This window comes from Homalodisca vitripennis, chromosome 2, assembly GCF_021130785.1.
Source record: "Homalodisca vitripennis isolate AUS2020 chromosome 2, UT_GWSS_2.1, whole genome shotgun sequence".
In the NCBI taxonomy this organism is placed as follows: Eukaryota; Metazoa; Arthropoda; class Insecta; order Hemiptera; family Cicadellidae; genus Homalodisca; species Homalodisca vitripennis.
The window spans coordinates 56,069,312-56,096,210 of NC_060208.1; the positions used below are offsets into that span (position 1 = coordinate 56,069,312).

The 26,899-nt window shown below is 33.3% G+C and overlaps 1 protein-coding gene across 1 annotated transcript in view; it reads left to right on the plus strand.

Annotated features, from left to right (window-relative positions):
* LOC124353989 (UNC93-like protein MFSD11) overlaps nucleotides 1–26,899 on the plus strand; it is a 62,630-nt gene that overhangs the window by 24,817 nt on the left and 10,914 nt on the right. Inside the window, exons 2-3 of the mRNA XM_046804093.1 lie at nucleotides 15,741–15,910; nucleotides 23,563–23,739. Coding sequence (XP_046660049.1) covers nucleotides 15,741–15,910; nucleotides 23,563–23,739 — 347 coding nt within the window. The remainder of the gene's footprint in view (nucleotides 1–15,740; nucleotides 15,911–23,562; nucleotides 23,740–26,899) is intronic.

The window sequence follows — 26,899 nt, forward strand, 5'->3', positions numbered from 1 at the left end:
GTCTACAGTACATTTGAGACCAGAAAACAGCCGTCCATCATTATTGATATGATAAGACAACTGAGCATTTTCAGCTTTGTAAGACTATAGCAAGAGTCGAGCTCCAGTCTACAGTACATTTGAGACCAGAAAACAGCCGTCCATCGTTATTGATATGATAAGACAACTGAGCATTCTCAGCTTTGTAAGACTATAGCAAGAGTCGAGCTCCAGTCTACAGTACATTTGAGACCAGAAAACAGCCGTCCATCATTATTGATATGATAAGACAACTGAGCATTCTCAGCTTTGTAACGCTATAGCAAGAGTCCCTTCACGAATGTCTATCTACCCCTTCACCTATTTTTACTTTATTTTTATTCGAAATTTTAATTAGAACGTGATCTATACAGGTTCTTGAGATTCCTAGTTGGTTCAGTAAATAATGACTGTTCCATTAAGAGCTAATGTCAAATTATGGTAATGAATAATTTAATTATCACCAAAATATTACTATTCGTATATTAAATAATTACAATACTTTACACTACTTAATATTAAATTCACCTAAATTCAGTTTTAGTTCATCATTGAACTTTGTGATAATCGATGAAGGATGCTAATACCTTCTGTAGACAACTAATAAATTTAACGTACACCTCAGTACATAAAAGTAATTAGTCCTCCTCCTCCGTAGACTAATGTTTATAGTCTCGGCTCTCTAACCGAGAGATCATGGGTTCAAATCCCGGGGAGGTCCAATCGTGAACTTTTTAATTTTAAAATAAAAACCAGTGCACTTCGAAGCCGGCATAGCTGAGGCTTAAATGAGATAACAAAATAATTAAAAAGTAAGCATTGTTACATCAGCTATTTTAAATTGAATTGGTATCGATTTATTGTGATTTATATCTCTGTATTTATCTGTATATATATATATATATATATATATATATATATATATATATATATATATATATATATATATATATACAGAACGTATATATATATATATATATATATCTGTATTTATATCTCTAATGAATATTTATTATATATTTATCTATGGACAAATCTTCTGTTCCACCGTCTTTGTAGTCCCCATTAGTTTTTATAAAAAGAATAATTTGGAATTTGATAGTTGTTAGTATTACGGGATAGGTAAATGCTGTATTACAGATAATTCCAATAGGGATGCATAAACATTAACCCTCGTACTTCAGATACTCTGATGTAAATATGTCAGAACATTACTTTGTCTTAAAAAATCAATTATCTTAGCTTAATCCAGTTCAATTTAGTTATATGCTAACATTATAATATTTAACAGGATAATAGTTAAACATAATAGATCAAGTATACGTACTATTTATAATATAATGTATGTAGATATCCACATTTCAATTGATGTGTGTGGTAAAGGAACTGCTTATTATATAATTGAACCATCGTTTACGATAAGCGACTATTATTACGTGCATTAAATTGTATTACTGGCAAATATAACGTTTAATTATGGTGTTTGTAACCGAGGGTGCAAATCGAGGTCAAGTTAATGAGCTAAGCAAGTTCGATAAGTTGGTCGTCAGTGTTGATGACACGATATCTCTGGGGTGGTACTGTAGCTAGATCCGTCCCAACGGGTCTGTCTTCTACTACATATGGTGTTACGAAATGTACGGAAGCTTAATCGGGTTATGCGAGTATTGTAGTTTTACAACTAATTTGAAGCTGTTCTCTTTTATTGTGTAATATGCGAAACTTCTATGTTGTGTAAAAGACTTGCGTTCTTGCTTAAGTCAGGAGTATTGAAATCTGCTATGTTGATTTTACTTCTATTACAAAAAGCGTTGAATTTCAAATGCTTTCTAATTTTACGGTATTTTTGTTGGTTAGCCAGAAAACAAATATCAGTCCTTTATGCAAGCCATCCTTTAAATGTTTTAAAAGTATGCACTTTACAAGAAACATTAAATTTTTAATTTTAAGCAACATTAAATCAGAAATGGTCTTTTATTAGTTTAAATGAAATGACTTTTATACATAATTGGGGTCAATAATAACGTTTAATGACTATAATTACCCTGTTTCGTACTTAAACAAACCATTTATTAAACAGTGTAATTGGCTACATAGTATTTTTTAATACTAATGATGACATTAATTTCTTAGTCACTCACTAATTATGCACATTATAAAAAAATGTTTCGTTGGTTTAAAAATGGTTACTCTCTTACTAGTTTGACTTTAAATTTAACGAAAACTGATAAAATGGCAGATACTTTTGAAGACTTAAAACATCTCTCTTTGTACAAAAACGAATAGCAAGAAAATGGATTTAATGCCTCTCTATAATATAGTTTATTTTAATTTCTATACAGTTATAAAAACAGAAAATATATTTTTTTCGAATATCTTTCAACCGATCCTAACAAACCAGAACACTTTTTGGGAATTATTTTTTTGTGCCTGAGAATTTGTTGTGATTGGTTTTGATTTGATATAAACGGTTTAAAACAGCATCGACATTATAATTGAAATACATTTTAAATCTATAAGAATAAATTATGTTCTAAGAACGGCAAACAATGATTCAGATTTTATACAGTGACGTAACTTAAGAATTAAGTTTTTGAAATTTTAAGTCAAACACGAACACGCAATAAAATATGATACTTATATTAATTTTTTTTATTACACTCCAAATCTTGAAAACAATAATGGAGTTTTTTACGACTTCGCCTTTAACATTGTGTGTTTTTTAATGATTATAATTTTCATATTTTATCTATAATAGTAAATGATATTTCCTATAATGGATATGTATTTTATCCTGGTTGTTAAGATTCTACGTGACCCGATAACCCAATAACCCCATATAGATTCATTGCTAACTTAATGTTTACTTATTTGAAGATGTAGAAAGTTGAAACTTTGCACGTCGTTGCGGCCTTGGACTCAAAACTTAGTACTAATCCAAACATTGCATTAGTATTATTATACTTTTTTTGCGACTGGAGTTCTTGTAAGAAAACGAATGGGACAATTTCAAACAAGGTAATATTTTAAGCAACTCCAAAAAGAAAACAAAATGTTTACCATTAGTTATTAATATACCATAAATTTGTATTAAATTTTACACGTGGACAGATTTGACTGTACCCTTTATAACTCGAAAACCTTAGGGGATCGAGGGCCCTAAAGCAACGATTTTCGAAATTTTAAATAATAAGCTAAAATATTATCGAGAATAGGATACTAATATGCAAGTTGAGTAACAAATTAAAGGAATGTATTATTTAAACATGACTATCCACATTTTAAATAATTAAAATTACAGAACATGGGTCCATGATTTAATCTGCAATAAATAAAAAAGGTTCTTACTTTAGATTATTAAGAAACATATTCGATACTGAGAAACCAAATGATTTGTTTAATCAGAAACCAACTGGTTTTAGAAATAGTTGAATATGTTACTCCCAATACATATAAATAAATTTAACATGTACAAGTAATTTTTATACATTTCAATGAAATATTCGATTTCTGAATCAGAAAATAACTGTTGTTTTTATTCCAAACCAGTGAGCCCACAATTTTGAAACATAAAAATATCTTGAAGAAATGGATCTACTGATGGATCTAGTAGCCTCTAGTAGGTCACTGGAGTGTGGTATTGAAAGATTGTGATCTGTAAAATGGGTATATAAAGCTCTATTTAGGAACCAGCTGAGTCACTTCCTAGGGTGTATGTAGGCCAGTGTAACTTACAGAAGGTATGTTGTCTCTGTCGACAGTTGACAACCGAGCTGTTTGTCACGTTCTGTGGTTTAGTGTTTTTAGTAGAGTAGGCCTAGATGTTAGATGATGGCTAAACTGGAAGTGAACGGTTGCTGTTGTCTTGGGGCAATGTACCGCAGATAATCATATCCTTTCCAGAGCAGAAGTGAAACGGCCTTTCACTAGATCATCATAAAAACACCATATAAATAATCTAGCTTTCCACATATAATTTGAACAAAACCTCTAGTATTTTATGACTCAGTTGTAATGTATCCTTCATAAATCTGCCTGGTCAGGGTTTATGTGCGACGGAACGCTTAATGTAATCTACTATGACCAGAGTCCCTTTTTCTGTGAGGCCAGAAGGCGAAGACAACGCTCGAACCGCATTTCATTGCTTTTAATATGGTTTGTTTTCGCTGTTCCGCACATTCACATAAAAACTAAAAATTTCGAATACAACAAGTGGACTATATTTATTAGAATTTAAATGACAAAGAATGCAAATGTAACCAGAGTACATTTTTTTCTTAATCACACTCAAGGATAAAAACAGGTTGTGGTTATTAAATGATATGACAGTGCCATAATGTGTGATACGAATAAGTGTACACACAAATAACATATGCAAATACAAATTAAAGTATTAACGAATTTTGAGATTTCGTAAATCCAAAGAGGAAAGAAAAAGTGAAATACTAAAAGGCATTTTGTGAAGGCTACGTATGAAAATGATCCGCTGATAGTAAGCCAGAAAGCAGTAGTTATCATTATGGTTTTGTCCGATTAAATATTAGTAAACAGATACTGCAATCACACCATAAGAATAGACCATATATGGACCAATAAGGCGAACACTTCTAGACTAGCCCTTTTATGAAACTTCATTGATACTTCCATAGACCCATTGTGTGAACTAAAACAACAGCTTGTGTGAACTTTTTGAAGGTAAACATGTCTTTGCATAACCCCTTTTGACGAGATTATGTCCGCCTGGGTCTTTGTCAAGTTTTTGTAATTTCTTAAAAAACTTCAGTGTGTGTAGCTTAATGTGAGTTATACTGTAAAAGAAATAGTTCTAACTCTTCTAAGGGAAATTAATAATAAAAATGAAAAATGAGCGTATTCGATATATTAGATTATCAAATGGTTCGTGGAAAACCTCAGTACCTGTAGAGTGATGTAGTAAATGGGCTGTAATTAGAAACATAAATTTTGAACGATCTTTGACTGCATGTTTAAGATACTATCTAGACGTCCAAATGCTATTCTTGGCCGTCATAACGATATGAATGTTCTCTCACATCGAATAAAGTTATTAGTTGAAGTTTTACAAAACATTCCTTGCTATGAGATTTTTAATGAGATACATACAAAAAAAATGTCCACTGTATCATAGGGAAAATATAATAAAAGAAAGATCCCACAACACAAATATTACTTTAATCGAAGAAACAAGACAATGTGTCCAGTGACAGTTACTTGTTCCTGCAGGGAGTGACTGAGTGGCTGGGACGGCATGTCCACTGTTGTCAAATCTCATTTCTCCCACAGTACCACTGATCGGGTAACCTTGGTTTATAAACCAGTCCGGGTTCACTGTACATAATACCGGGTTACGTAACGGTAAACCGGAGCTCTTAGTCGGTGCGCGTGAATCTATTGTATTACTTGAGAAACATTGGTATCCGGGGGACCTGAGTTCTCTCAGAAGATATCTTGTTGTTAGTCTATCCGCATTGTTCTACTGACGGACAAATCAGTAGATAGCGCTTTGTTGCCACAAGATAAATACCGCGATAAACACTTTCTGTTGTTGTCATCGTCACTGATATCTCTGTACACCACGGTTATAATAATTCAGTACATTTTAGAGCTTCTAGCAATTTTATGGTATTTAATTTTGTAACACGTAACATTTTTAAGTGAATTTTATGCAAAGTTAAATTGATCTGTAATCGTGTAGTTGCAGATCTTAAGCAACATATCCGTAAATTACAGTATCTGTATTTTATTATTTGCTCAGTTTGTCACCAATATGGGATTCTAATAAGTTGTGAATGCGGTAAATTTACCTTTGAATCGTTCATGGTCAAGGGAGATTTGGAGGTTCAGGTTATTTGAACCATGTTAAACATTTTAGGGACCCCCACGCGATTAGAGGGACCATCCCATCTCCGCTAAGATGTCGAATGAGAATAACAAAAACGTTTTGGGTATACTTTTATTAATATCTTAAATTAATACATATTACATGTGTTTACTGTTTAAACCTATAAATCAAGTATGTTGATTGAGGAATGATCCATTTGAGTGCTTTCCCGAAACAAAGAACCCGACAGTAAGGCTACGACGCGACGCGCGACGGTTCAGCGGCGGGGAGGGAGCAATACGGGGCTCGCGCGTGGTATCAATTCAATTTAATGAATATTATTATTTGTTTCTTTCTTGTTATTTCAAACATGTTAATTGTTATATCATAACATTATAGAGCTAAAATTAGTGTCAACATAAATCTGTTTAAACCCATCACCTGCTTACTTGATACATCTTAGAATTAGGCGGAATATAGGAATTTTTATTAGAAATCAGAAATCAGCTTTGGGTTTTTCCGTAGAAGACGAACACTCATATAAATTTTCCTATGAGTAGAGAAAACAAACATGAAGTTGGTCATTGTGAAGTTGCTGTTTCTCAATAGGTAAAGGCAATTGCTAAATGTAGTAAAGTGAAATGGAACAAAGTAGAGACAACATGTTTTATCAACTCAGACAAGTTGTATTGCTCACTTAGGAATAATTAGGACAACAACAGACTTTAATGACTCCGCCCACTTCCACAGTTACCTTTCGATTTGTAATCTTGACCTGTAGATCAATCCTTTATCCCAATATTTTGACGTTTGCTGTTAGTGGAAATGTGCCACTCCTGGACATCCATAGAGTTTGCCAGATGTAATCGATATTTATTGTACCCAGTGTAGGTTTAAGTGAAAGATATAAACCAGCCATAAGTAAACCCTCCTGGGGTTATTGAAGTGTTACAAATTTTTCAACTACACACACTAAAAGAAGAGTAGAGTCGAACAATAAATTGTTGAGTTTGGGCCCACCCGAAGTAAAATCCCAGATACGCCACTGCTTTTCGACGCCCCCTCCCAAGTCAGGGCATGCACCTTGTCAGGGCATGCAGTTTAGGCAATATTCGATACAAGAACACTTTGGAAAGCCCGGACACTTTCTCTCCAGTTGGAAACTAGCCGAGTGTTTTTTCCTTCTAGACACAGCAACTCGCGTAGGAAATTTGAACTGACATTTCCTGCCAATAGTGGGTCAGATAACTAGGCCAGAACGTTCGACATAAGATCGTTGACGGGTTTCTCTCCTTTTTTCCTCGTTACTTCATCGATTATGGGACAGAGCCAGAGTTTCTATCGTTGTCTATCGTTGACGGGGAAACGGTAGCTAGGCTCACTCACTTTCTCAATCAGGGAGGTCACGGCGAACTCATCATTTCCGTAATTTTCTCTGTAATTGTGGTTGTCTCCATTTCTCTGTTGCAGAGAGTAGACACTTTTTCTTTTAAGGTGATATGCATCTTTGATCGTATGCCACATTGAGACAATATGTGAGCTGAGTTTTAGAACAGTTAGTAGAAACTTTTAGTAAACGTTAGTAGAACAGATTTACAAATATGAAGAAATTGTGGTTACACATGAAGTTACCAAACCGAAAGGCTTTAAAATAAATGAAAAGATCACTCGAAGTCAACGCAGACCAATTTTTTCAATTTTGAAATAATTTAGATAATATTTGAGATATTATTCGCGTCGTAAAGGTATCAGTAGTATACTTTAAATTATGTTTTGGTCCATTGAAGATAAATTGGGAATTATTTCGAATCGTCTGGGGAGAAATTCCCCAATCTTGATTAAGACCAAATACCAGTAAACGTTGCGAACAGTAGGTTCAGAAGTTATTCTTAAATGTGACAAATAATGAATATCATAATAGTATTTCTCGGTTTATTACGCGAATTTGAAGTTGTGTCAGTACAATAATGGGAGAGGGAAAATATTACGATACAAGTATAGTTTAATTGCTCTCTATACAACAGAGTACTTGATAAGAATATTAATGTAATTTTAATATATATGTTACCCACGGCTTCACTCACAATTTCCCGCTGAAAAACAGGGATACCGTGGGCATATCCTTTTTAATGTACATTCTACACATTCTTGAGATGAGTGATAGGAACTGAAAGATATCCGGTCCTCTCATATATTTTAGGTTTAAGTTTAAAAACCAGTGTTTTGATGTCGACAGTGAAATAGTTTTTATACCCTATGTACCTGTAAAACAACTCTAATTTCTTTTTAATATTCCATGATTATTGATTGAATAGCTACAGCGATTCAGTAACAGTCGATCTACTTTTGCCCGTTTTTGAGCTAACTTAAAGTTAGTTTTGCTAACGCACATATGATGTAATAAATGTAGTTGAATTGTATGTAGTTTAGAAACAGAAGTAAGCATATTTCGGGTACATATTATTACACTGTTCATGGTTAAGAGCTTCAGATGTTAACCGATATCGCAAATAGTTTTTATTTTGCTATGCTCACTTCTGATTCGCATGAATTATATTTACGACACCATGGTTCAATTTGTATTGTTGCCCCGGTCAAGAATATATATCGGAACCGGTCTGAAAAACCTACACTGATCAAAGAGCATATTTGTACTACCCCCGTAAATTACTTGTGGTCTAAGGGACTTCCGGTGCCATAGGTGAGTTTGCTTTGTTTCGCCAATCGAGAATATTCGTATGCAGTTCTAAGCCTAATTCTGTCAAAAACAGCTTGGATGGGGTTTAAAACAGTCTTAAAATATATAGTCTGTTACATAGTAACTTTGTCGGCATTGCACTACTGGCCATTTTGCATGCTTATATTTGCTAAAATAAACTGTGAAAAGTATATTTTTACTAAAACTTTCAATTTGAATACTATCAATTATCAGGAAAAAAGGTTTAATTCAATTTCAATTTGTCTGTTAATTAATATCATATTGTTTCCCAGTGCAATTTTTTGGGAATTTTCGCAACGTTAGAGGCTAATGGAGCGGAACCCTGAGGTCGGGGAGAAAAGTCCTTCCATAGTGAGCCTTTAGGGCGTAAGATAAACCTATGTACTACACTACGTTTCGCTAAGCACAGTACTGTATCACTCGAGGGGCTGGAAAATCTTCATTTCTGTCTGTCTGTCTGCACGATATCTTGAGAACAATTTGATGTATAGACTTGACATTTTGCATGAAGCCTTATTATGAAGCTTTTTTTTGCGTAATAACGCAACGTGTGATATAGCGTGCTCCTGCCTTGCTACATAGATGGCAAATGTGTGAAACCCTGTTTTCCTTTCAAATCAACAATATTCGATCATACATTTTAAACAAAGAAACACGAATAAAACATTAAATCTATTGAATTATAATAGTAAAAAATTACATATATATATATATATATATATATATATATATATATATATATATATAGTTAACTGGTCATAATTAGATGTTGTATTTATTCATCATAATTCTTTATTTAATCTACTTGGTATTGAAAATCCAAGTATTTTCCAACTAATTTTGCCACCGTTTCAGATATTACAATTTGCTTCAAATTTTACAAACTGGCACTGAACATTCTCCTCACTGTGTGTCTATTGTGTATATTACAAAAAATAAATACATAGTGATGGACATTACTTTTCCATTTGTTACTAGATTGACAGTGTTATACTTTTCGTCTTTCATTTTCCAGGTGTTTTACCAAGCGGTCTTCAACAAACGAAGCCCCAATTGTTTCAGTTCAGGCGATATCCACCGGACAAGGGCAGTGAAAGTAAAACAGCGGCGAAAGGTGGCAGAACCATATTTCGCGGCTTTGCAACTCTCGCCTGGACGCAATACTCCGCCGCGCTAACGGGCGAGCGAGCGAGCGAAGGCCGCAGTTGCGCAGTCACAGAGAGCATGAACTATCAGCTTACACTGACTGCACAACAGACAACATATCCAATATAATATATTGACGCATGTTTTTTTTTCTGTATAACTAACAGGAAAAGTCTGAAAATTTTTACTTACTTTTACCCTAAAAGAAATTCGACCTTTTTTATTCGAATCTGACGTGAGATCATTAGTCAGGAATGAAGTGAACTAAAAAAGAGTCAAGTGACTTTTTTCCTATCAATTGTTGTTAAGCGACAAATTTGAAAATTTTGAAGTTCGCATATTTCAAATTCTAAAGATTTTCACAAAAATAATTTGAGGCCGATAGCAGCCGAACGATTGGTCGTAGCTCAAATCTAGTTTTTTTGTGTACATTGGGAAATGCTGTGGTCTACCGGAAATGTCCGGTAACTTTTTGCCCTATCTCTTCTAGTTTAGCTGCAAAACCCGTTTAAATGTAAACATTTTGTAATGTTTGGGCCCGGTAGTGGTCGAACCCGTTGGCCGAAACTCAAATCTAAATAGTTGTAGAAATTAGGAAATAACGTGATCTACAAAAGAAGACTTGTGCATAGTTATCCTACCTCTTATGGTGAGGACACAAAACGCTTGCATATTTGAAATTCCATTGATTTTCACGTAAAAATAATGATTTGAGCCGTATAGCGGCTGAATAATTTAGTAGGAGTAGCTCAAATTTAGTTTTACTATCTGTTAGAAAATGGAGCGATCTACAAATAATGTCCAGTGTGTGTTTCTCGTTTCTTTAACAGTTGACCCAAAAACGTTCTTAAAATCAAAATTAGTAGATAGGGGCAGATAGATTTTAGAATACCAAACATTCCGAAAGTATAAAAGAATTTACTATTCCCTTTGGTCCAAGTTTACTGTGTTCAGTATTAGTATATAATGGCAGTGAGACTTAACTCACTATAGCTTTAGTAGATAGGGATTTTTGTTTGCTCCCGAATTCGGCTAACACCCCACAGCCGAAGGCGAGTCAGATATTAAATAGCCGGCTACTTCTCAAACATGATTGATTTCTTGTTCATGCAATCTATTAGTGTCTAATAATTATATTGAATGTGCTTTCTCTATACAGAATAAGTTTCTATAAGTAATAAAGATTAGTCGAGTATACTATACAAGTGATTGATTTAATTACCCGTAGACGAATAAGTTAAATAAATATTAAATTATGCAATATATTTTAGAAGTTTGATCTGTGTTTAAGAATTGGGAAGTAAAACGATGCATGTAAGAGCCAAAGGAGAAACGACAAATAATTAGAATAAGTAAGTTACCGACGTCGCAACATCTATTGTCTTGAGTCTTGATCCAATTGCATAATTAGGACTTGGCTTTGAGTTGGGATGAATCTGATTGAAGAGCACGCCACATCGGGAGATATAGAATACATAGCCTACATTAATAAATATTAAGTTAAATAAATGAGATAAGCTTCCTAATTGACATATAAACATTTAACTACTGTACAAGTTCTGTTCAAAAAATATCGTAATTAAAAAAAAAAAATATTTATTCATCAATATATCCCCTTCAAAGTAATCCCCATGAAATATTATGCACTGGTGACAACGTTCCATCCAATCCTCTAATTACTTCAAAAAGTCGTGTTTTGTGATCTTGTTCAGCTCCTCCTTCGGTGCCGTCTTTATATCGACAATCTCGACAATCGTAGTGTAGCATCGTTCTTTCATGGGTCTCTTCAGTTTCGGGAACAAGAAAAAGTCACAGGGAGCCAGATCTGGGGAATACGGTGGCTACGGCATCATTAGTGTGTTTGTTTTGGCAAAAAATTGCGCACAAATAACGATCGCGCAGGGATGTTATCGTGGTGCAAAAGACAATTTTTGTTATTCCACAAATCCGGGCGTTTGTGGTGAATTGCTTCGCGCAAATTGCGCACAACTTGCAGATAATATTCCTTATTGACGTTCCTACTCTGTAGCAAGAACTCATGATGCACCATTCCCCTGCAATCGAAAGAATAAGCAAAACTTTCACATTCGTCCGAACTTGGCGCGCTATTTGAAACACATTGGTTGGCTGTAGTAAACATTTTAGGGCATTTTTGGGGAGGGGAGCCCCCGTCACTGCTTGATAACACTTAAAAATGTTTAATACGTGTGTGTAGGCCTGCCATACATTTAGAATAGAGTTTAACATCCAATTTGTTTTGGTTATGTTTTTGTTTCAGTATTTTACTACATCATACATCAATATAATAAATCTTAATATGGAAAATAGAGAAGATTATTGCAAAAATCGTCTATTCGCTGTGCACTTAAGTTGAGAGTGACGAGCACATCAAACTAGGGCTCGAAACTCAGTTTTGAAATTTGCCTGTTCAGAATTCTAGAATGTAGAGAGTTTATTAATTCATATACGACTCGGCATACCTGAATTTATATTGGAAAGTTCTAGTATAAACATAAAATAAGTGCAGGAGACACAATTTTCTCCATCGGTGTACCACATTCCTCACAAAATGATATTTATTGTAAATGCTTCCTTTTGAGGAACAATTTGTTGAATTCCCATACGGCCACTGACTGTTTGCAAAATCAATAAAGAAACCGTAACTATTTAACTGGATGTATGTGATGTTGATGCTTCAAGACATGGGTTGATTCTAATCTTAGATTCAGAACAGGGTCAGACGGGTGACTGAGGGGTAGCTAACATTGTATTGTAGTAGTGATGGCTTATGGTGATAAAGGTAAACAACTTATTTTAAGAGATGCTTAATACGTTTAAAATTTATTATTTTTATGAATTTTGTATTTCAAATCAATTTGTCTTCTGTATAAAATGGGGAATGTACAAGTAAAGCATGGCTCATTCCATTTCTCTTACCAAACAGGACAAAGGTAATGTCAAAATGATGGCCGTACATAGCGCCGCGGTTCGTTACGTCATACCACATAGCGGAATGTGAATTACAGGTGCATCAAGTCACGTAGCAGTACGTCACACCACGAATGTCACGGAATGTCACGTCACGTAGCGGAACAGTATGTTGACTAGTTACATGAGTCAATAACGAACCATCACGAGATCATTTAGATAAGATGATGAACAGTAAACATCTGTAACTCAAGCTAAATTATTTTTTAATTGATCCATTGAAATTATGGTCACCAGTACTCTAAAAAGTTAATTTAAACAAAAGTTTCCATTGTTAATACAATATTATGTCGGTCAATGCTAGATAAAGTAAGACTTAATAGGTTAGGCAGTAATCAACTCATTATCGTTCACAAAAAGTGGTGTACAAGTATTCTGTAATTTATTTGATAGGTTTTAACCAATTGTTAATGCATAGAAATAATTCCAGACGATTCGAAATAATTCCCAATATATCTTCAATTGACCAAAACATAATTTAAAGTCTACTACTGATACCTTTACAACATAAATAATATCTCAAATATTATCTAAATTATCCCAAGAAAATCTTATCCTGTGCAATAAAAAACATTTCAATGAAAGCCATTGTAAATGATACATAACATACTTGGGTTGCTACTTTAGTACAGTTGCAAACTTTATTATAATGGTAATCAATTTATTGATTATACTATTTTTCTATACAGCAAGAACATTTAAAATACTAAAACAACACATATCTTCAAGAGTAATATGCATTTCTCCATCTTACATGTTGTAAATGCACATTGTAGCCTTGTTAAACAGTACATACTTAACACAATTTTATTGATATGTAATTTAAATATAAAATATTCATATGTCTGCTTCTTACAAAATTAAAATTCTTAAAAGTGCTTATTTTGAGCAGATTCTCTAGTAAATAAAGTCCAATGTGACATATGAGGAAAAGTTCAATTATATTAATTTATATGTTTTATAACACAACTGCACAAATAATACTGTGGAAGAGATTTACTTTGATATGCTATTCATTTCCTCTTGGCGTGTTCATTCAATAATACAGTCCATTTAGTCTGAACTTACCAATCCAAAAATCTGGTTATTATGTACAAATTTAATTTGAAAATTCGTTTCAAAATCAGGAAGCATAAAAAACAGTAATTTACAAAATACACATTACGTTCAATTTTGAATTTTAGTTGTCATAAACAATTAACATACTGTTTGAATCAAGTGGTGTAAAATATTATGCAGCTTACAGCAATAATGTTATTTGTAATAAATTATTAAAATGCGTATAGGGTGGGTTAGTGAGTTAATAACTGGTTATACTTGAAAGATATTGTAGACATATTTATAACATATTGTTACAGCAGGACAAATAAGAGTGTTACTTTCAATTCCCATTAAAAAAATTAATGTGCTAAATATATTTTCCAAACGGCATCTATATTTTTACAAATTATTATAATTCTTTAAATGTATATCTAATGGAGGAATAGAATTCTCTAATCAAATATTGTTTGAATCGGTAGTGTAACTTGAATGATAAATTTTAGTTGTCACTATATTGCACATCACAGTAGGGAAATTATAAATAAATGATTTAGGGGGAAAATCATAGTGCTTTTGTTTAACAATATCTAGAAGAAAGTTACTTTGTTTTTATTGTAAAAACTCTTCCTGCCAGATGATTTTCCTTTCTTCAGGCAATGAGTAAAGTGATGCTAGGCAACCGGTTTCAGTATCTTTGACAAATTACAATAAACTTGTGCCAAATGAGCCAAGGCCAGTGGCAAAATGTGGTAAATTGTAACAAGGCTGGTGGCTACAAGCCAGGACATGTACATGTCTCCATGCAAATTTATTTTGCAATCTGCATCTTTTTCCTAAATGTCAACTTGTTGCTAGTGGATCAGTAAGTCACAGTGGACTCAATTGGCAAACATATTGAGCTCATGGCCATTCTCCCTGGCAAAGTGCATTTACAATTTTTCATATACCAAGTCTTTTTGAACTTAATAGTAGGCTAATACTGACAGTAACAATTGAGTACTCGAAAAATTAATTTATTATAAACTTTTCCATTTGTTATCAATGTTTTATCATAATTCAACATCTTGAAACAAGATATGGTTCAGAATACCTACAAGCAAAGTTCAGTGAGCCCTGCAAGGTGTCAAAATTGTATATCTTGCAGATCTGTCTAATTGTTTTTGGACAATTGATTGATACAATTATTAAATGACAAGTAATTAGAATTTACTATTGTATATTTAACTTTGTGGACTGTAGCAGAATAATTTATAAACTTTACATTAAATGATAAATCATAAGAGCCACAGGTATTTGGATGTTACATCCAGCAACAAACAGACCTACCATGTTATCTGTTTCTCAGTTGTACTATACAATATTTAAGAGTTACACAAGTATGAGATTCGGAAATATCCTGATAGATTTTAACATGTGTAAACTTAAAATAAAATGTGATGTCACTATAGTGATCTCTTATGTATAATTTCTCTTCACATATCTTGGAAATTTTACCACTTCTGTGAAATCCATCTAAATTGACACTATACTCCTGTATTCCTTGAACTTTATCTCACAATATTTTATTATCAATGTTGATAATGGGGAAGAGTCATGCCAACCAGTTGATTATTTCCATTCTAAGAATTATCACAGAGATTTACTAAAAGATACTGGTGGGAAAGGATATTTGAATTGGGTTGATGGAAAATAATTTCAAAGTAAAAATAAGGGAAAGACCACACAGTAATTGTGAAGGAGGCATTTCTCATATTTTCTCATCATAGAGCACGACCAAAAGGCTGATATCAAATATCAAATTAAAAGATTGCTGTCCAGGAACTAATTTAGCACTTGTCTGAGGAATGATCTCTTAAGTTTTCCACATACTCTATACCTTAATAATGTTATCATTTTCTCTATTTTAAATGCTCTCTGAAAACCTCTTTGAATACTAACAATTATTAATTTGTAAAATAGATAATTACTAAAATAAGTTTTATTTTTCAGCAAACTGTGCTAGAGAGTATTCATAAAGAGGACCCAACGTTCACAGGCAATGGCTACACAAGCCTGGCCATCATCTACTCTGTGTTTGCTGTGTGCAACTGGCTGTCCCCGTCCATGATCAGTGTATTGGGACCTCGGCTTACCATGTTCATTGGAGGCATCATCTATGGGTAAAACTGCAGATCCGTCCTAAAATGTTTAGACTACTGATTAAAATTACAATGGCTGATTTTTAAATAATAGCCTCTTTAATTTGTGTATTAAAGTTTAATATTTAAGTTTTTCAAATGTTTTATGTAGAGAAGTAAGCAAATGATTTTGACTTGCTGATAACTTTATTAACCTACTGTGTATATACAAGATAACTCTACTAATAAAACTTCTATCATATAGATAGAAAATAAATTGCACATTTTTTGTGGGGATGTCTTTTAGTAACTATATAAAACGTGTTAAAACAAGAAAACCAAATTTAAGTTGTCATTGTAAATCAGAAACTGTTTTTGTATAAAAACAAATTTATGGGTTCCTTTTGAGGTTTGTCTCACTATTTCTCTGATTAATATGATACTGGTATTTCCAGTTTATCTCAGGAGAGTGTTACTCCAGTACATGAGTTTTTTTTATGAAGAATGGCTGTTTTTAGACAGGCAAACTGATGTCTTAAGTGCAGGGGCCATTTAGGTAATTATTTCTTCGTAACTTTGTTCAAAATCATATAAGGTCACCTCTATTATACAGAGTGTAACAGAAAGGTTGGACTGGCTATGTATTTTCAAATTATGTGTGTGATTTTAAGCTAAAAATGAAGACAACTTTTTTCCAACTTCTACTTCATTTAGCTGCTAGTCCCCATTTTGTATTTTTTTTATTAACAAATTATTATCTCTAAAATTAGTAAAGCTAAAGAAACCATAATTATCATATATAGGTTTGAATAGGTAAGAGGAATATAAAAATAGTGTTATTTTCTTTAATATTAAAAAAATTGTGTTTGTTACAAATTTTTAAAGTCAAATAGAAAAAAAACCAGTATAGTTATAAAAAATGTACTAGACACCAATTTTACTAATTGGACAATTTTATTACAACTCTAACGGTACTAGTTTCAATGAAATCCGGTACTAGTTTCAATGAAATCCGGTACTAGTTTCAACGAAATCCGGTACTAGTTTCAATGAAATCCGTCAAGGCATAAGTAAGCACAACCACTTTAAAGGTACGCTTGCATAAGCTATGAGCAGCAAACATATTGTCTTTTAATAAATATCAGCTGTTTTACATTGGTTATAACAATTTTATGCATTGAAGTATTTTGTTGAAATAAGTACCGTTGGAACTGTAATAACATTTTCCAAATAGTTGGTACCTTGTAAATGTTTTATAGCTGATGTAATACAGGTGATGCCTATCAGAAGACAAAATGTTTGCTGCTTCTGGCTGTGCATCCATAACTTTAAAGTGGTTGTGCTCGCTTATGCCGTGACGGATTCCATTAAAACTAGTACCGTTAGAATTGCAATAAAATTCGATATAGTTGGTGTCTAGTATATTTTTTATAGCTGTACTGGTTTTTTGTTATTTGACTTTAGAAATTTTCAACAGACACCATTTTCTTAAAATTAAATAAAAATAATATAATTTTTTTCCCCTCTTAGCTATTCAAACCTATGTGCCAAATATGGTTTCTTTAGCAATACTAGTTTTAGATATAGTAATTTGTTAATAAAAAATACAAAATGGTAGCTGGCGGCTAAATGAAGTGGAAGTTGGAAAAAAAGTTATTCTTCAATTTTAGCTTAGAATCACACACAGAATTTGAAAATACATAGCCAGCCCAACCGGTTTGTTACACACTGTATATTATAATATTGTTGTGAAAAACTGTATGCAGCTGACTTAAAGTAAGTGCCCGAGAGCATGTCAAGTGCTACACCAAGTCTGGATGCTCATAGTTTATCAGAAAGATTCTTAAGAATCATTACCAATCAGAGAGATATTTTTAAGTATTCCTGTTTCCTATGTCTAGATACACAGCATATTTCAGCTGTCAAAGTGTTACAGTGTACCCAGTTGAAGATTGAGAGCTTTGCTATTTCTTCAGTACCATCCAAGTTAGTGTAGGAGATTAAACTCTACTACTTCTCATTTTGTTAAGATAAGAGATTTAATGGGCTTGCTACAGGAGGAACACATTTAAAGTCTATGTCAGCTCATAGTTAACTGAAGTACTAAATGATCGGTGTCTTTGTATGAAACTGATAACACGAGTTCTGTAATATGTAATATAAAAAATTGAAAGTTTTGTCCACTAATCAGCAGTACTGTTACAAGAGTGTATAGTAAACGTTGTTTTGTATTATAAACCCATGCGTTAACTAGTGTTTAATATTTTAAACCTATAAAACAACAAATCTTTGTGCAAGAGATTTTTCTAAAATCAAATAAAAAACGTTCCATCAATATATCTATGTTGTGTAAGGGACAGTGAGACTAGAAAATAAAATGAGCCCATAATCAATAGGAGTGTTAAGGTCAAACGTTATTCAGACAACTTTTATTGTTTGATTGGGGATGATTTTCCGTGATAGTTTCTGGCAAAGGTAGCAACACTAACCAGATTTTGAGTGATGAATTCAGGCGTACTACTTGTTATAAGACCAAACGCAAATTTGTAGTTTGTATTATTTTGATGCTATGTTGGCAAATAGGTTATATTATAATATAATCTACATTGTCATCAAGTTTCGTAACAGGTGGTTTAACGGTGTTATCTCTAGAGATTTTAATAGACACAACAGTTAAATGGTAAGAATTTGATTATATTAGTACTAATTAAATGCATGTAGGTAACTTTTAAATAGTTTCAAATGAAAGTTAAGCATAAATTTCTGGCAATGCATCCACTGGCATCAATGAACATTCGCAAAAGAAAGGTCAAATCTTTTTGTTTTATTATTTTTGCTTTTGCTTATATTTATTTAATAAAATTTAATGTAAAAATCTTTGGGTTTGATGCATATTGCTTAACCAAATCTTAAATATCATACCTTTAATAATATCCATAAAAATTTAATTTTCTAGCATATTTTTAGCAAAAAATAATAAAAATTATCTTATTTCATTCACATGTTGTGCACGTTCAGTCCCTGGTTCGATGGGTTTAAATTATTGTGCGGGCTACAAACAGCTGTTCCATAGGGGTTACTAACAGGTGTTATACTATTGCCTTTGTCTTCCTTCGTTAACTTATAATAGTAACATCAGCAGTGAAGTTCTTGAAAATATTTTTTGTTGTAATTAGTGGGTTGAAATTATGGAGATATAATACAACATTCGTAATGATATTGGTGAAATAATGTAGACAACTATCTCATAATGTACCATATTGAAGTTTATAGGAATTGATAAATTTTTATAATTCACTTCAATTTCATGCTTTATGGCCATCATAACCTTACCACTATTGCGACATAACAATAAAAAATTACATTAGTTACATAAATAATATTAAATCTGTACTTCAGGAAATACTCGTAGTTATGAATATTCTGTATAACACTGTTATTGAGAACTTTATACTAAGTAGGACCATTGAGGTAACTTTCAAAATCTTTCTAAACCTTAAACTTTCAATTTTGTTCAATATAGTAACTAACTCATTTTGAATTTTAATGGTGTAATTATTAATAAATTTAATAATCCATTGTCATTTTCAAATTCCTCCAAAAATGAGAGGTAGACTTATTTCTATTACCATACTTTGCCACCTTTGCAGCATGTTGGTTATATAGCCATCAACCATATCAACACTACAGTGCCTCACATCAATGTCATACAACTCTTTTACTGCAGACCTTCCAACTGCAAATAAAGGTGTAATCACTTTTACACTGAAATTGTTCCTTGTGTTTCTCTCTCATGTGAATAAGGTAAAATAGAGTAACTAAAAAGAAGAAGCATATAATGTATTTACAAAAATTTGACTTACTTTCTTGAACATATCTCACATGTTTTTATTGAATTGGATTAAAAAACATATTAAGTATGTAATTTAACATAGTATTTTAATTGTTACATACATTTTTATTTGTTTTTTAGTGATCATGATAGGAATTTAACATTAGGTCACTTAAAAGCAATTTGAGAAACTTAAGTTTTTGACGTGACAACGTCTTAAATTAGGTTGCGGCTCGGAGTCACTCATGAAAAAGTGTAACGCCCGGTAACGTTACGATGCCCGTCCAGTGGGTCCGCCGCACGGGATCCGCACGGGATAAAGCAGATAACTGTGGGTCCGCCGCACGGGATAAAGCAGATAACTATGTTTATTCGTGAAAATGTGGAGTGCTTAGATTCGTCATTTACAACAACTACAACAATAAAGGTAAATAATTGTACACTGATATTTCATTATCGTAAACTATGATTGATTGATTAATTGTTAGATTGACACAAAAGTTGAGAAACTGAGTTTATAGGTTATGTCATACTATTGAGAAATGTTGATAGTGTTAAGTAAATTATTAGTTTAAATCACTCTGCAATCAATCGTAATTCAGTCGATTGAGAAGAAACAGCGCGTATTGCTAGTCAAACATTTAAAATAACAAATTCTAACCTCTAACCTGTCATAACAGTGCGACCAAACAAACGAACTAAACCGACCAATCACCACGCGCGGAGTTAGAATTTAACTGTGTTTAGCAAGAATTTCAAATTCCAATTTTAGTAAATGTTTTATTCAACTTTACCATTTACAATAACAAATTTTAATTAATTTCAAATTATGTACAATGTTTTAGTAAACAAAATATATTTCTATAGTTAAAATTTGTGCAATTCTTATTTTCATTCAATTCCTTGTTCCTATTGTGAAATTTTAATAATATTCATGTCAATAAATATTCTACCGAGAAAAAGACGTTGTCACGTAAAATCTTCGCCCGTAAAACCGACTTTACAGGCAACCATAATTTTTTATAGATAGAATTGATTCATATCATTTAAATATTCTTCAAGGTTCAAGTTGTAATAAGCTACCCAAGACAGTTTTTGATATGATGATATCATTTAGTTTGAGCCAAGACAAGCTTTATTCCTTCATTGGATCATTGGATTGCTTCTGCAGAACCAAATTGGTAGTGTTATCCTTGGTAATGTGTGATTGCCTTTGTCAGGAATAAATTATTAGTTACAAGTGAATTTATATATCCCAATTATTTGAGGTTTTAGCACTTACCATTTGTAAACTCTTGTGCTTTCATTTACAATAGTATTACAATGCAAAACTAAAATATACAGCACAGTGTGTAAGGTTTTGACATAAACTAATTAAAAAATTGAAAAGACTCATAAAATAATTATGTATAAGAGTCTTCATAAAAATAGTTCTAGATGTATTCTTGAAGACTCTTTTTATGTTGGGAATAGTACATATATGTAGTAAATGGTATTATAATAAAGCTGTTTTGAAGTTGCTTTATATAATAGCACAATCACTTGCAGATAATTTGATTGTCTCAGAGAGTTACGTTTTTAATAAGATAGGGTTTTATGCCACAGTTGATTAAGGTAATGGACCCCATCCTTGCTTCTGGGTAGCCTTATGATTTTTTGGTGAGACAATAAGACAAGCAGAGCTGAGTGATTTTATGGAACTAGGGAGTCTTTCCACCCAACCTTTGTGTGTATATCTATACTAGTGTGATCCATATCGTCAGTGACAGCTTGGAGCCAGGCAGTCTGTCTACACAACTCTGGTGTGGGTATCTATACTGGTATGATCTATATCCTCAGTGACAGCTTGGAGCCAGGCAGTCTGTTCACAAAACCTATGTGTCTTTATCTATACTTGTGTGATCCATATGCTCAGTGACAGCTTGGAGCCAGGCAGTCTGTCTACACAACTCTGGTGTAGGTATCTATACTGGTATGATCCATATCCTCAGTGACAGCTTGGAGCCAGGCAGTCTGTCTACACAACTCTGGTGTGGGTATCTATACTGGTATGATCCATATCCTCAGTGACAGCTTGGAGCCAGGCAGTCTGTCTACACAACTCTGGTGTGGGTATCTATACTGGTATGATCCATATCCTCAGTGACAGCTTGGAGCCAGGCAGTCTGTCTACACAACTCTGGTGTGGGTATCTATGCTAGTATGATCTATATCCTCAGTGACAGCTTGGAGCCAGGCAGTCTGTCTACACAACTCTGGTGTGGGTATCTATGCTGTTATGATCCATATCTTCAGTGACAGCTTGGAGCCAGGCAGTCTGTCTACAGAACTCTGGTGTGGGTATCTATGATGGTATGATCCATATCCTCAGTGACAGCTTGGAGCCAGGCAGTCTGTCTACACAACTCTGGTGTGGGTATCTATGCTGTTATGATCCATATCTTCAGTGACAGCTTGGAGCCAGGCAGTCTGTCTACACAACTCTGGTGTGGGTATCTATGCTGGTATGATCTATATCCTCAGTGACAGCTTGGAGCCAGGCAGTCTGTCTACACAACTCTGGTGTGGGTATCTATGCTGTTATGATCCATATCTTCAGTGACAGCTTGGAGCCAGGCAGTCTGTCTACAGAACTCTGGTGTGGGTATCTATGATGGTATGATCCATATCCTCAGTGACAGCTTGGAGCCAGGCAGTCTGTCTACACAACTCTGGTGTGGGTATCTATGCTGTTATGATCCATATCTTCAGTGACAGCTTGGAGCCAGGCAGTCTGTCTACACAACTCTGGTGTGGGTATCTATGCTGGTATGATCCATATCTTCAGTGACAGCTTGGAGCCAGGTAGTCTGTCTACACAACTCTGGTGTTGGTATCTATGCTGGTATGATCTATATCCTCAGTGACAGCTTGGAGCCAGGCAGTCTGTCTACACAACTCTAGTGTGGGTATCTATGCTGGTATGATCCATATCCTCAGTGACAGCTTGGAGCCAGGCAGTCTGTTCACAAGACCTATGTGTCTTTATCTATACTTGTGTGATCCATATGCTCAGTGATAGATTGTGGCCATAAAAAACAGATACTAGATTGTTGGCTAGTAAGTGATTATCAGAATGTAAAAGTCAGTGAATGAAAGCAGACTCTTCATTCACATTGTGGTGTTTTAATAATACAGCTTTGATTGATAATAATAAAACACATATGTAATCATCAATGAAAAATGAGGTTTTTACATTTTAAACTCATAGTGATAACAAATCATATATTTCATGATATCTGAATTACAAATAAGATAAAATGCCAATTTATCATAAAATTCACAACGAAAATTATTGAATCACAATAAAACATATATTATATTTTCTAATTTCGTACAAAATGATTTGTCATTCTTTACCTTAAAATAAATCAAAGTTTTTACCAGTTGGTGATAAAACTTTGGACTGCAGAAATTTTTATAAAGTTTAACAATAAGAATAATTTATTGTCTATTATCATAAATTTTAGAAGTAGAATTCTTGATTTTTCAACAATTGCTGGTTGTCTGAAATAATGATTTGCTTATTAATACCCTTTCCACATCTTGTTTATTACTAGAATCACAATTTTCATAGATATATTTTACCAGAGTTAAGTCAAATTTTTCATAAATCTTTCTTCAGGGTGAATTTTAGTTCAGGACATTAATACCTTGATGATTAATAAAAAGTGGGATCATATATTAAGAAACTGATCACAATTAACATTAGAGGAGGTAACCACCCAGTATTTGTATCCGTAAGATGTTCCTTCAAGAGAATTGTGATTTTACATGTAGTATTACTTGTGTAAGGTCGTAATGGTGAAGCTAATTGTTACAGACTGTTCATTGCATCGTTCCTGTGGCCCCAGACATGGCTGCTGTACTCAGCCTCAGCCCTGATCGGAGTGGGAGCTGCGGCAATCTGGACTGGCCAAGGGACCTATTTAACTCTGAACTCTGACTCTACCACTATATCCCGCAATTCTGGTATCTTCTGGGCTATGTTGCAGAGCAGGTGAGTGTCCAAAGACTTGTAGAGTGTGGTAATTAGAAAATAATTTTGTGTACAGTAGTTGATGATAAAAAAAAATACGAGGCATGTTGAGAAAGTAAGTACCATTAAAAAAAAGTAAAACAATTTTTTTAACATAAATTTATTTCTACATGAAAGCCCAAACCTTAAACTATTTTTCGACAAAGTTTCCATTGATGTTCAAATACTTGTCATAGCAGGTGATCAATTTGTCTATACCCTCTTCGTAGAAGGTTCCTGCCAATGAATGTAGCCATGACTCCACGGCAGTTTTTACTCCATCGTCGGTTTCAAAGCGTTGGCCGCCTAGCTCACGCTTCATGTGCAGGAACAAGTGGTAGTCAGAGGGTGCCAAGTCCAGGCTGTAGGAGGGTCATCAAACTGTTCCCAACGAAATTGTTGAACCAATGTTTGAGTTATCACAGCGGTATGGGGCTGAGCATTGTTATGGAGCAACACAATTCCGTTACTGAGCATTCCTCTTTATTTGTTTTGAATTGCCCACCTTAGTTTTCTTAAGGTTTCACAATACTTTGCCGCATTAATGGTTTCACTTCTTGGGAGAAAATCAATCAGCAAAACACCTTTCCAATCCCAAAAGTAGTGCACACGATATTTTGTGTGCAGACATTGTCGTCTTGAATTTTTGTTTCTTTGGGTATTGCTTGTGTCGTCACACGATTGACTGCTGTTTAGATTCTGGTGTGACATGACGGACCCCAGTTTTATCACCTGTCACAAGTTTGTTTAAAAAATCTTCACCATCTTCACTGTACCGTGTGAGAAAAGTCAAAGCACTTCTGAGCCTCTTGGTTTTGTGCACGTCAGTGAGCATTTTTGGAACCCATCAGGAACACAGCTTGCGATAACCTAAGTGGTCCATAACAGTTTCGTATAAAAGAGTGCATGAAATTTGTTGGAAATTGTCAGATAACGTTGACATAGTGAATTGTCTGCTCTCTTCGATTTTTTCATCAACTGCTCTTACCAGATCATTGGTGACGAGAGAAGGACAACCGCTCCGATTCTCATCATGCACATTTGTTCTACCGCCATTGAACATTCTAACCCACTTGCTCACCATTCCTTCACTCATCACATCTTCTCTGTAAACATCTCGATGATGACGATACATTTCAGCCGGTTTCACATGCATTTTCCTTGGATTAAAAAATCTTATTACAGAAAGAATCTCAAAATCGCCAGGATCACTAATTGTCTTAAACATTTTAAACATCCAGAGAAAACTGAACACAACATAGAACAACTAAAATGATGTGAGTCAATAGCCAGTGAACAAGGATGACTAGTGAGCAAGCACGGATCACCGATTGCAGCGCTATGGCAGTAGTAGAATGAAACGGTACTCACTTTCTGAACACGCCTCATAATATGAAAATTGTATATTTGAACTGAAATATATTTTTGTTGAAGAAATTAGGTTGTAACATATTGCATGTGACACAAATTATAAAAATCCCATGGTCTTCAAGACAAGATTTAACAAAGTACACTGCTCTATTACTATTTTTTTCATACATAAAATCTTTTTGTTCATTTTTTGTTTAGCCGAAATGATATAAAACTTATGAATAAGGTATATTTGCACTGATGTCAATTTAATATTATTTTTCATCACATATCATTGCTTAAAACAGAAAGTGGGGTAAATGGTATGATTTAAAAATAATAACTTTTTCACACCTTAATTTAAAACCAGCTGATATAGTAATCATATTTCTTATGATGATTACATAATCTTGATAATCGTTTGAAACAAATTTGTTTATTACAAAAACTTCAGGAAATGTTATAATCATTCCAGAAGAACACTGCTTATTTTTTCTCCAGGTTCATAAATAATGCAGTTATACATTTTTTCATGTTTTGATGTAAATGTAAACAGATGTTTAGCCACTCTGTCGAACTTCAGGTGAAAGTGAACAGCTGTTTATTTTCAGTTAAATTTTGATAATGAAACACAAATAGTACCATTTTTCTAAATCCAAAATATTCCATATAATTTTCTGATATTTCTCTTCATATAAACTTTTATAGGATTTCAACAAATATCTTGCAAAAAGAATTAGCCTAATTGGTCTAGCCATTTGAGAATTAGCGCTTAGCAACACATTTTTATTTATAAGATAACCTCTGTGCTCATCAGTGATTACAGAGAAGGTTAAAATAAGAAGTGTTATTACTTTTAAGCTTACTCTATTTTTTCAATCCATAAACATAAAGAAATTTTAAAATTTTGCTTAAAATAATTAAATGTGTGATTGTGTTGTCCCATTAGATGTTTACAAACATTTACTATCTGCTGAATAAGCCAAAAAGGAAGTTTTCAAGACCAGTGGGGAGTAGCGTGGAGGGGTTTTCGAAATGGGAATTATAGGAATTAAGTATCCCTATATGTTAACTAGGGATCCTAACAATGTTCCTGTAAAATTTCAATTCCTTTCGTAGTAGTTTTTATGTGAGTGAGCTACACACATACACCAACTCACAGATAGACACCATTAGATTTTTTTTATATAATAGGATAGATTTAACCTTTTAAAATATATGTGGAGATGGGAAAGAAAGTTAAAATAGGAATTACCACTTTTTTCAAAACTTGTTCACATTTAGAATTATCACCTTAAAAGCTATTTTGAATACAACATTTATTTAATGGTGTAAACTAAGAGGAATTTGATTATTAAACATTTTAAGAAGACAAAAGAAGTCTGAGAAGATAAAGGTACAACACATTTGAAAGCCATCCATTCAACAATGATGTGAGTAATCTATTAAGCAAAACATTTTAAGACAATGGGTTTTGTTGATGTTGGTCTCTAAATAAAACTTTTCCTATTTTGGTGATAGTGTTGGAAAAAACACGGTAGGCTATATAAAACTTTAAATTTAAAATATTGACATTTTAATCTTGAATGTGTCAAAATAAAAAAAGAATTATTGTGCAAAATTCAAGTACTTTTTTACTCCCTTACCAGTGATTATAAAAAATGTAAAAAATGAAGAAAATAAAGAAAATGAACTTTTTTTTAATGTAGAACCTTTGATTTTTGTGTTGGGAAGAGACATCTTCTCAGTCAATAATTTATTGCCATTCAGTGTAAGTAAATGTATTATATTT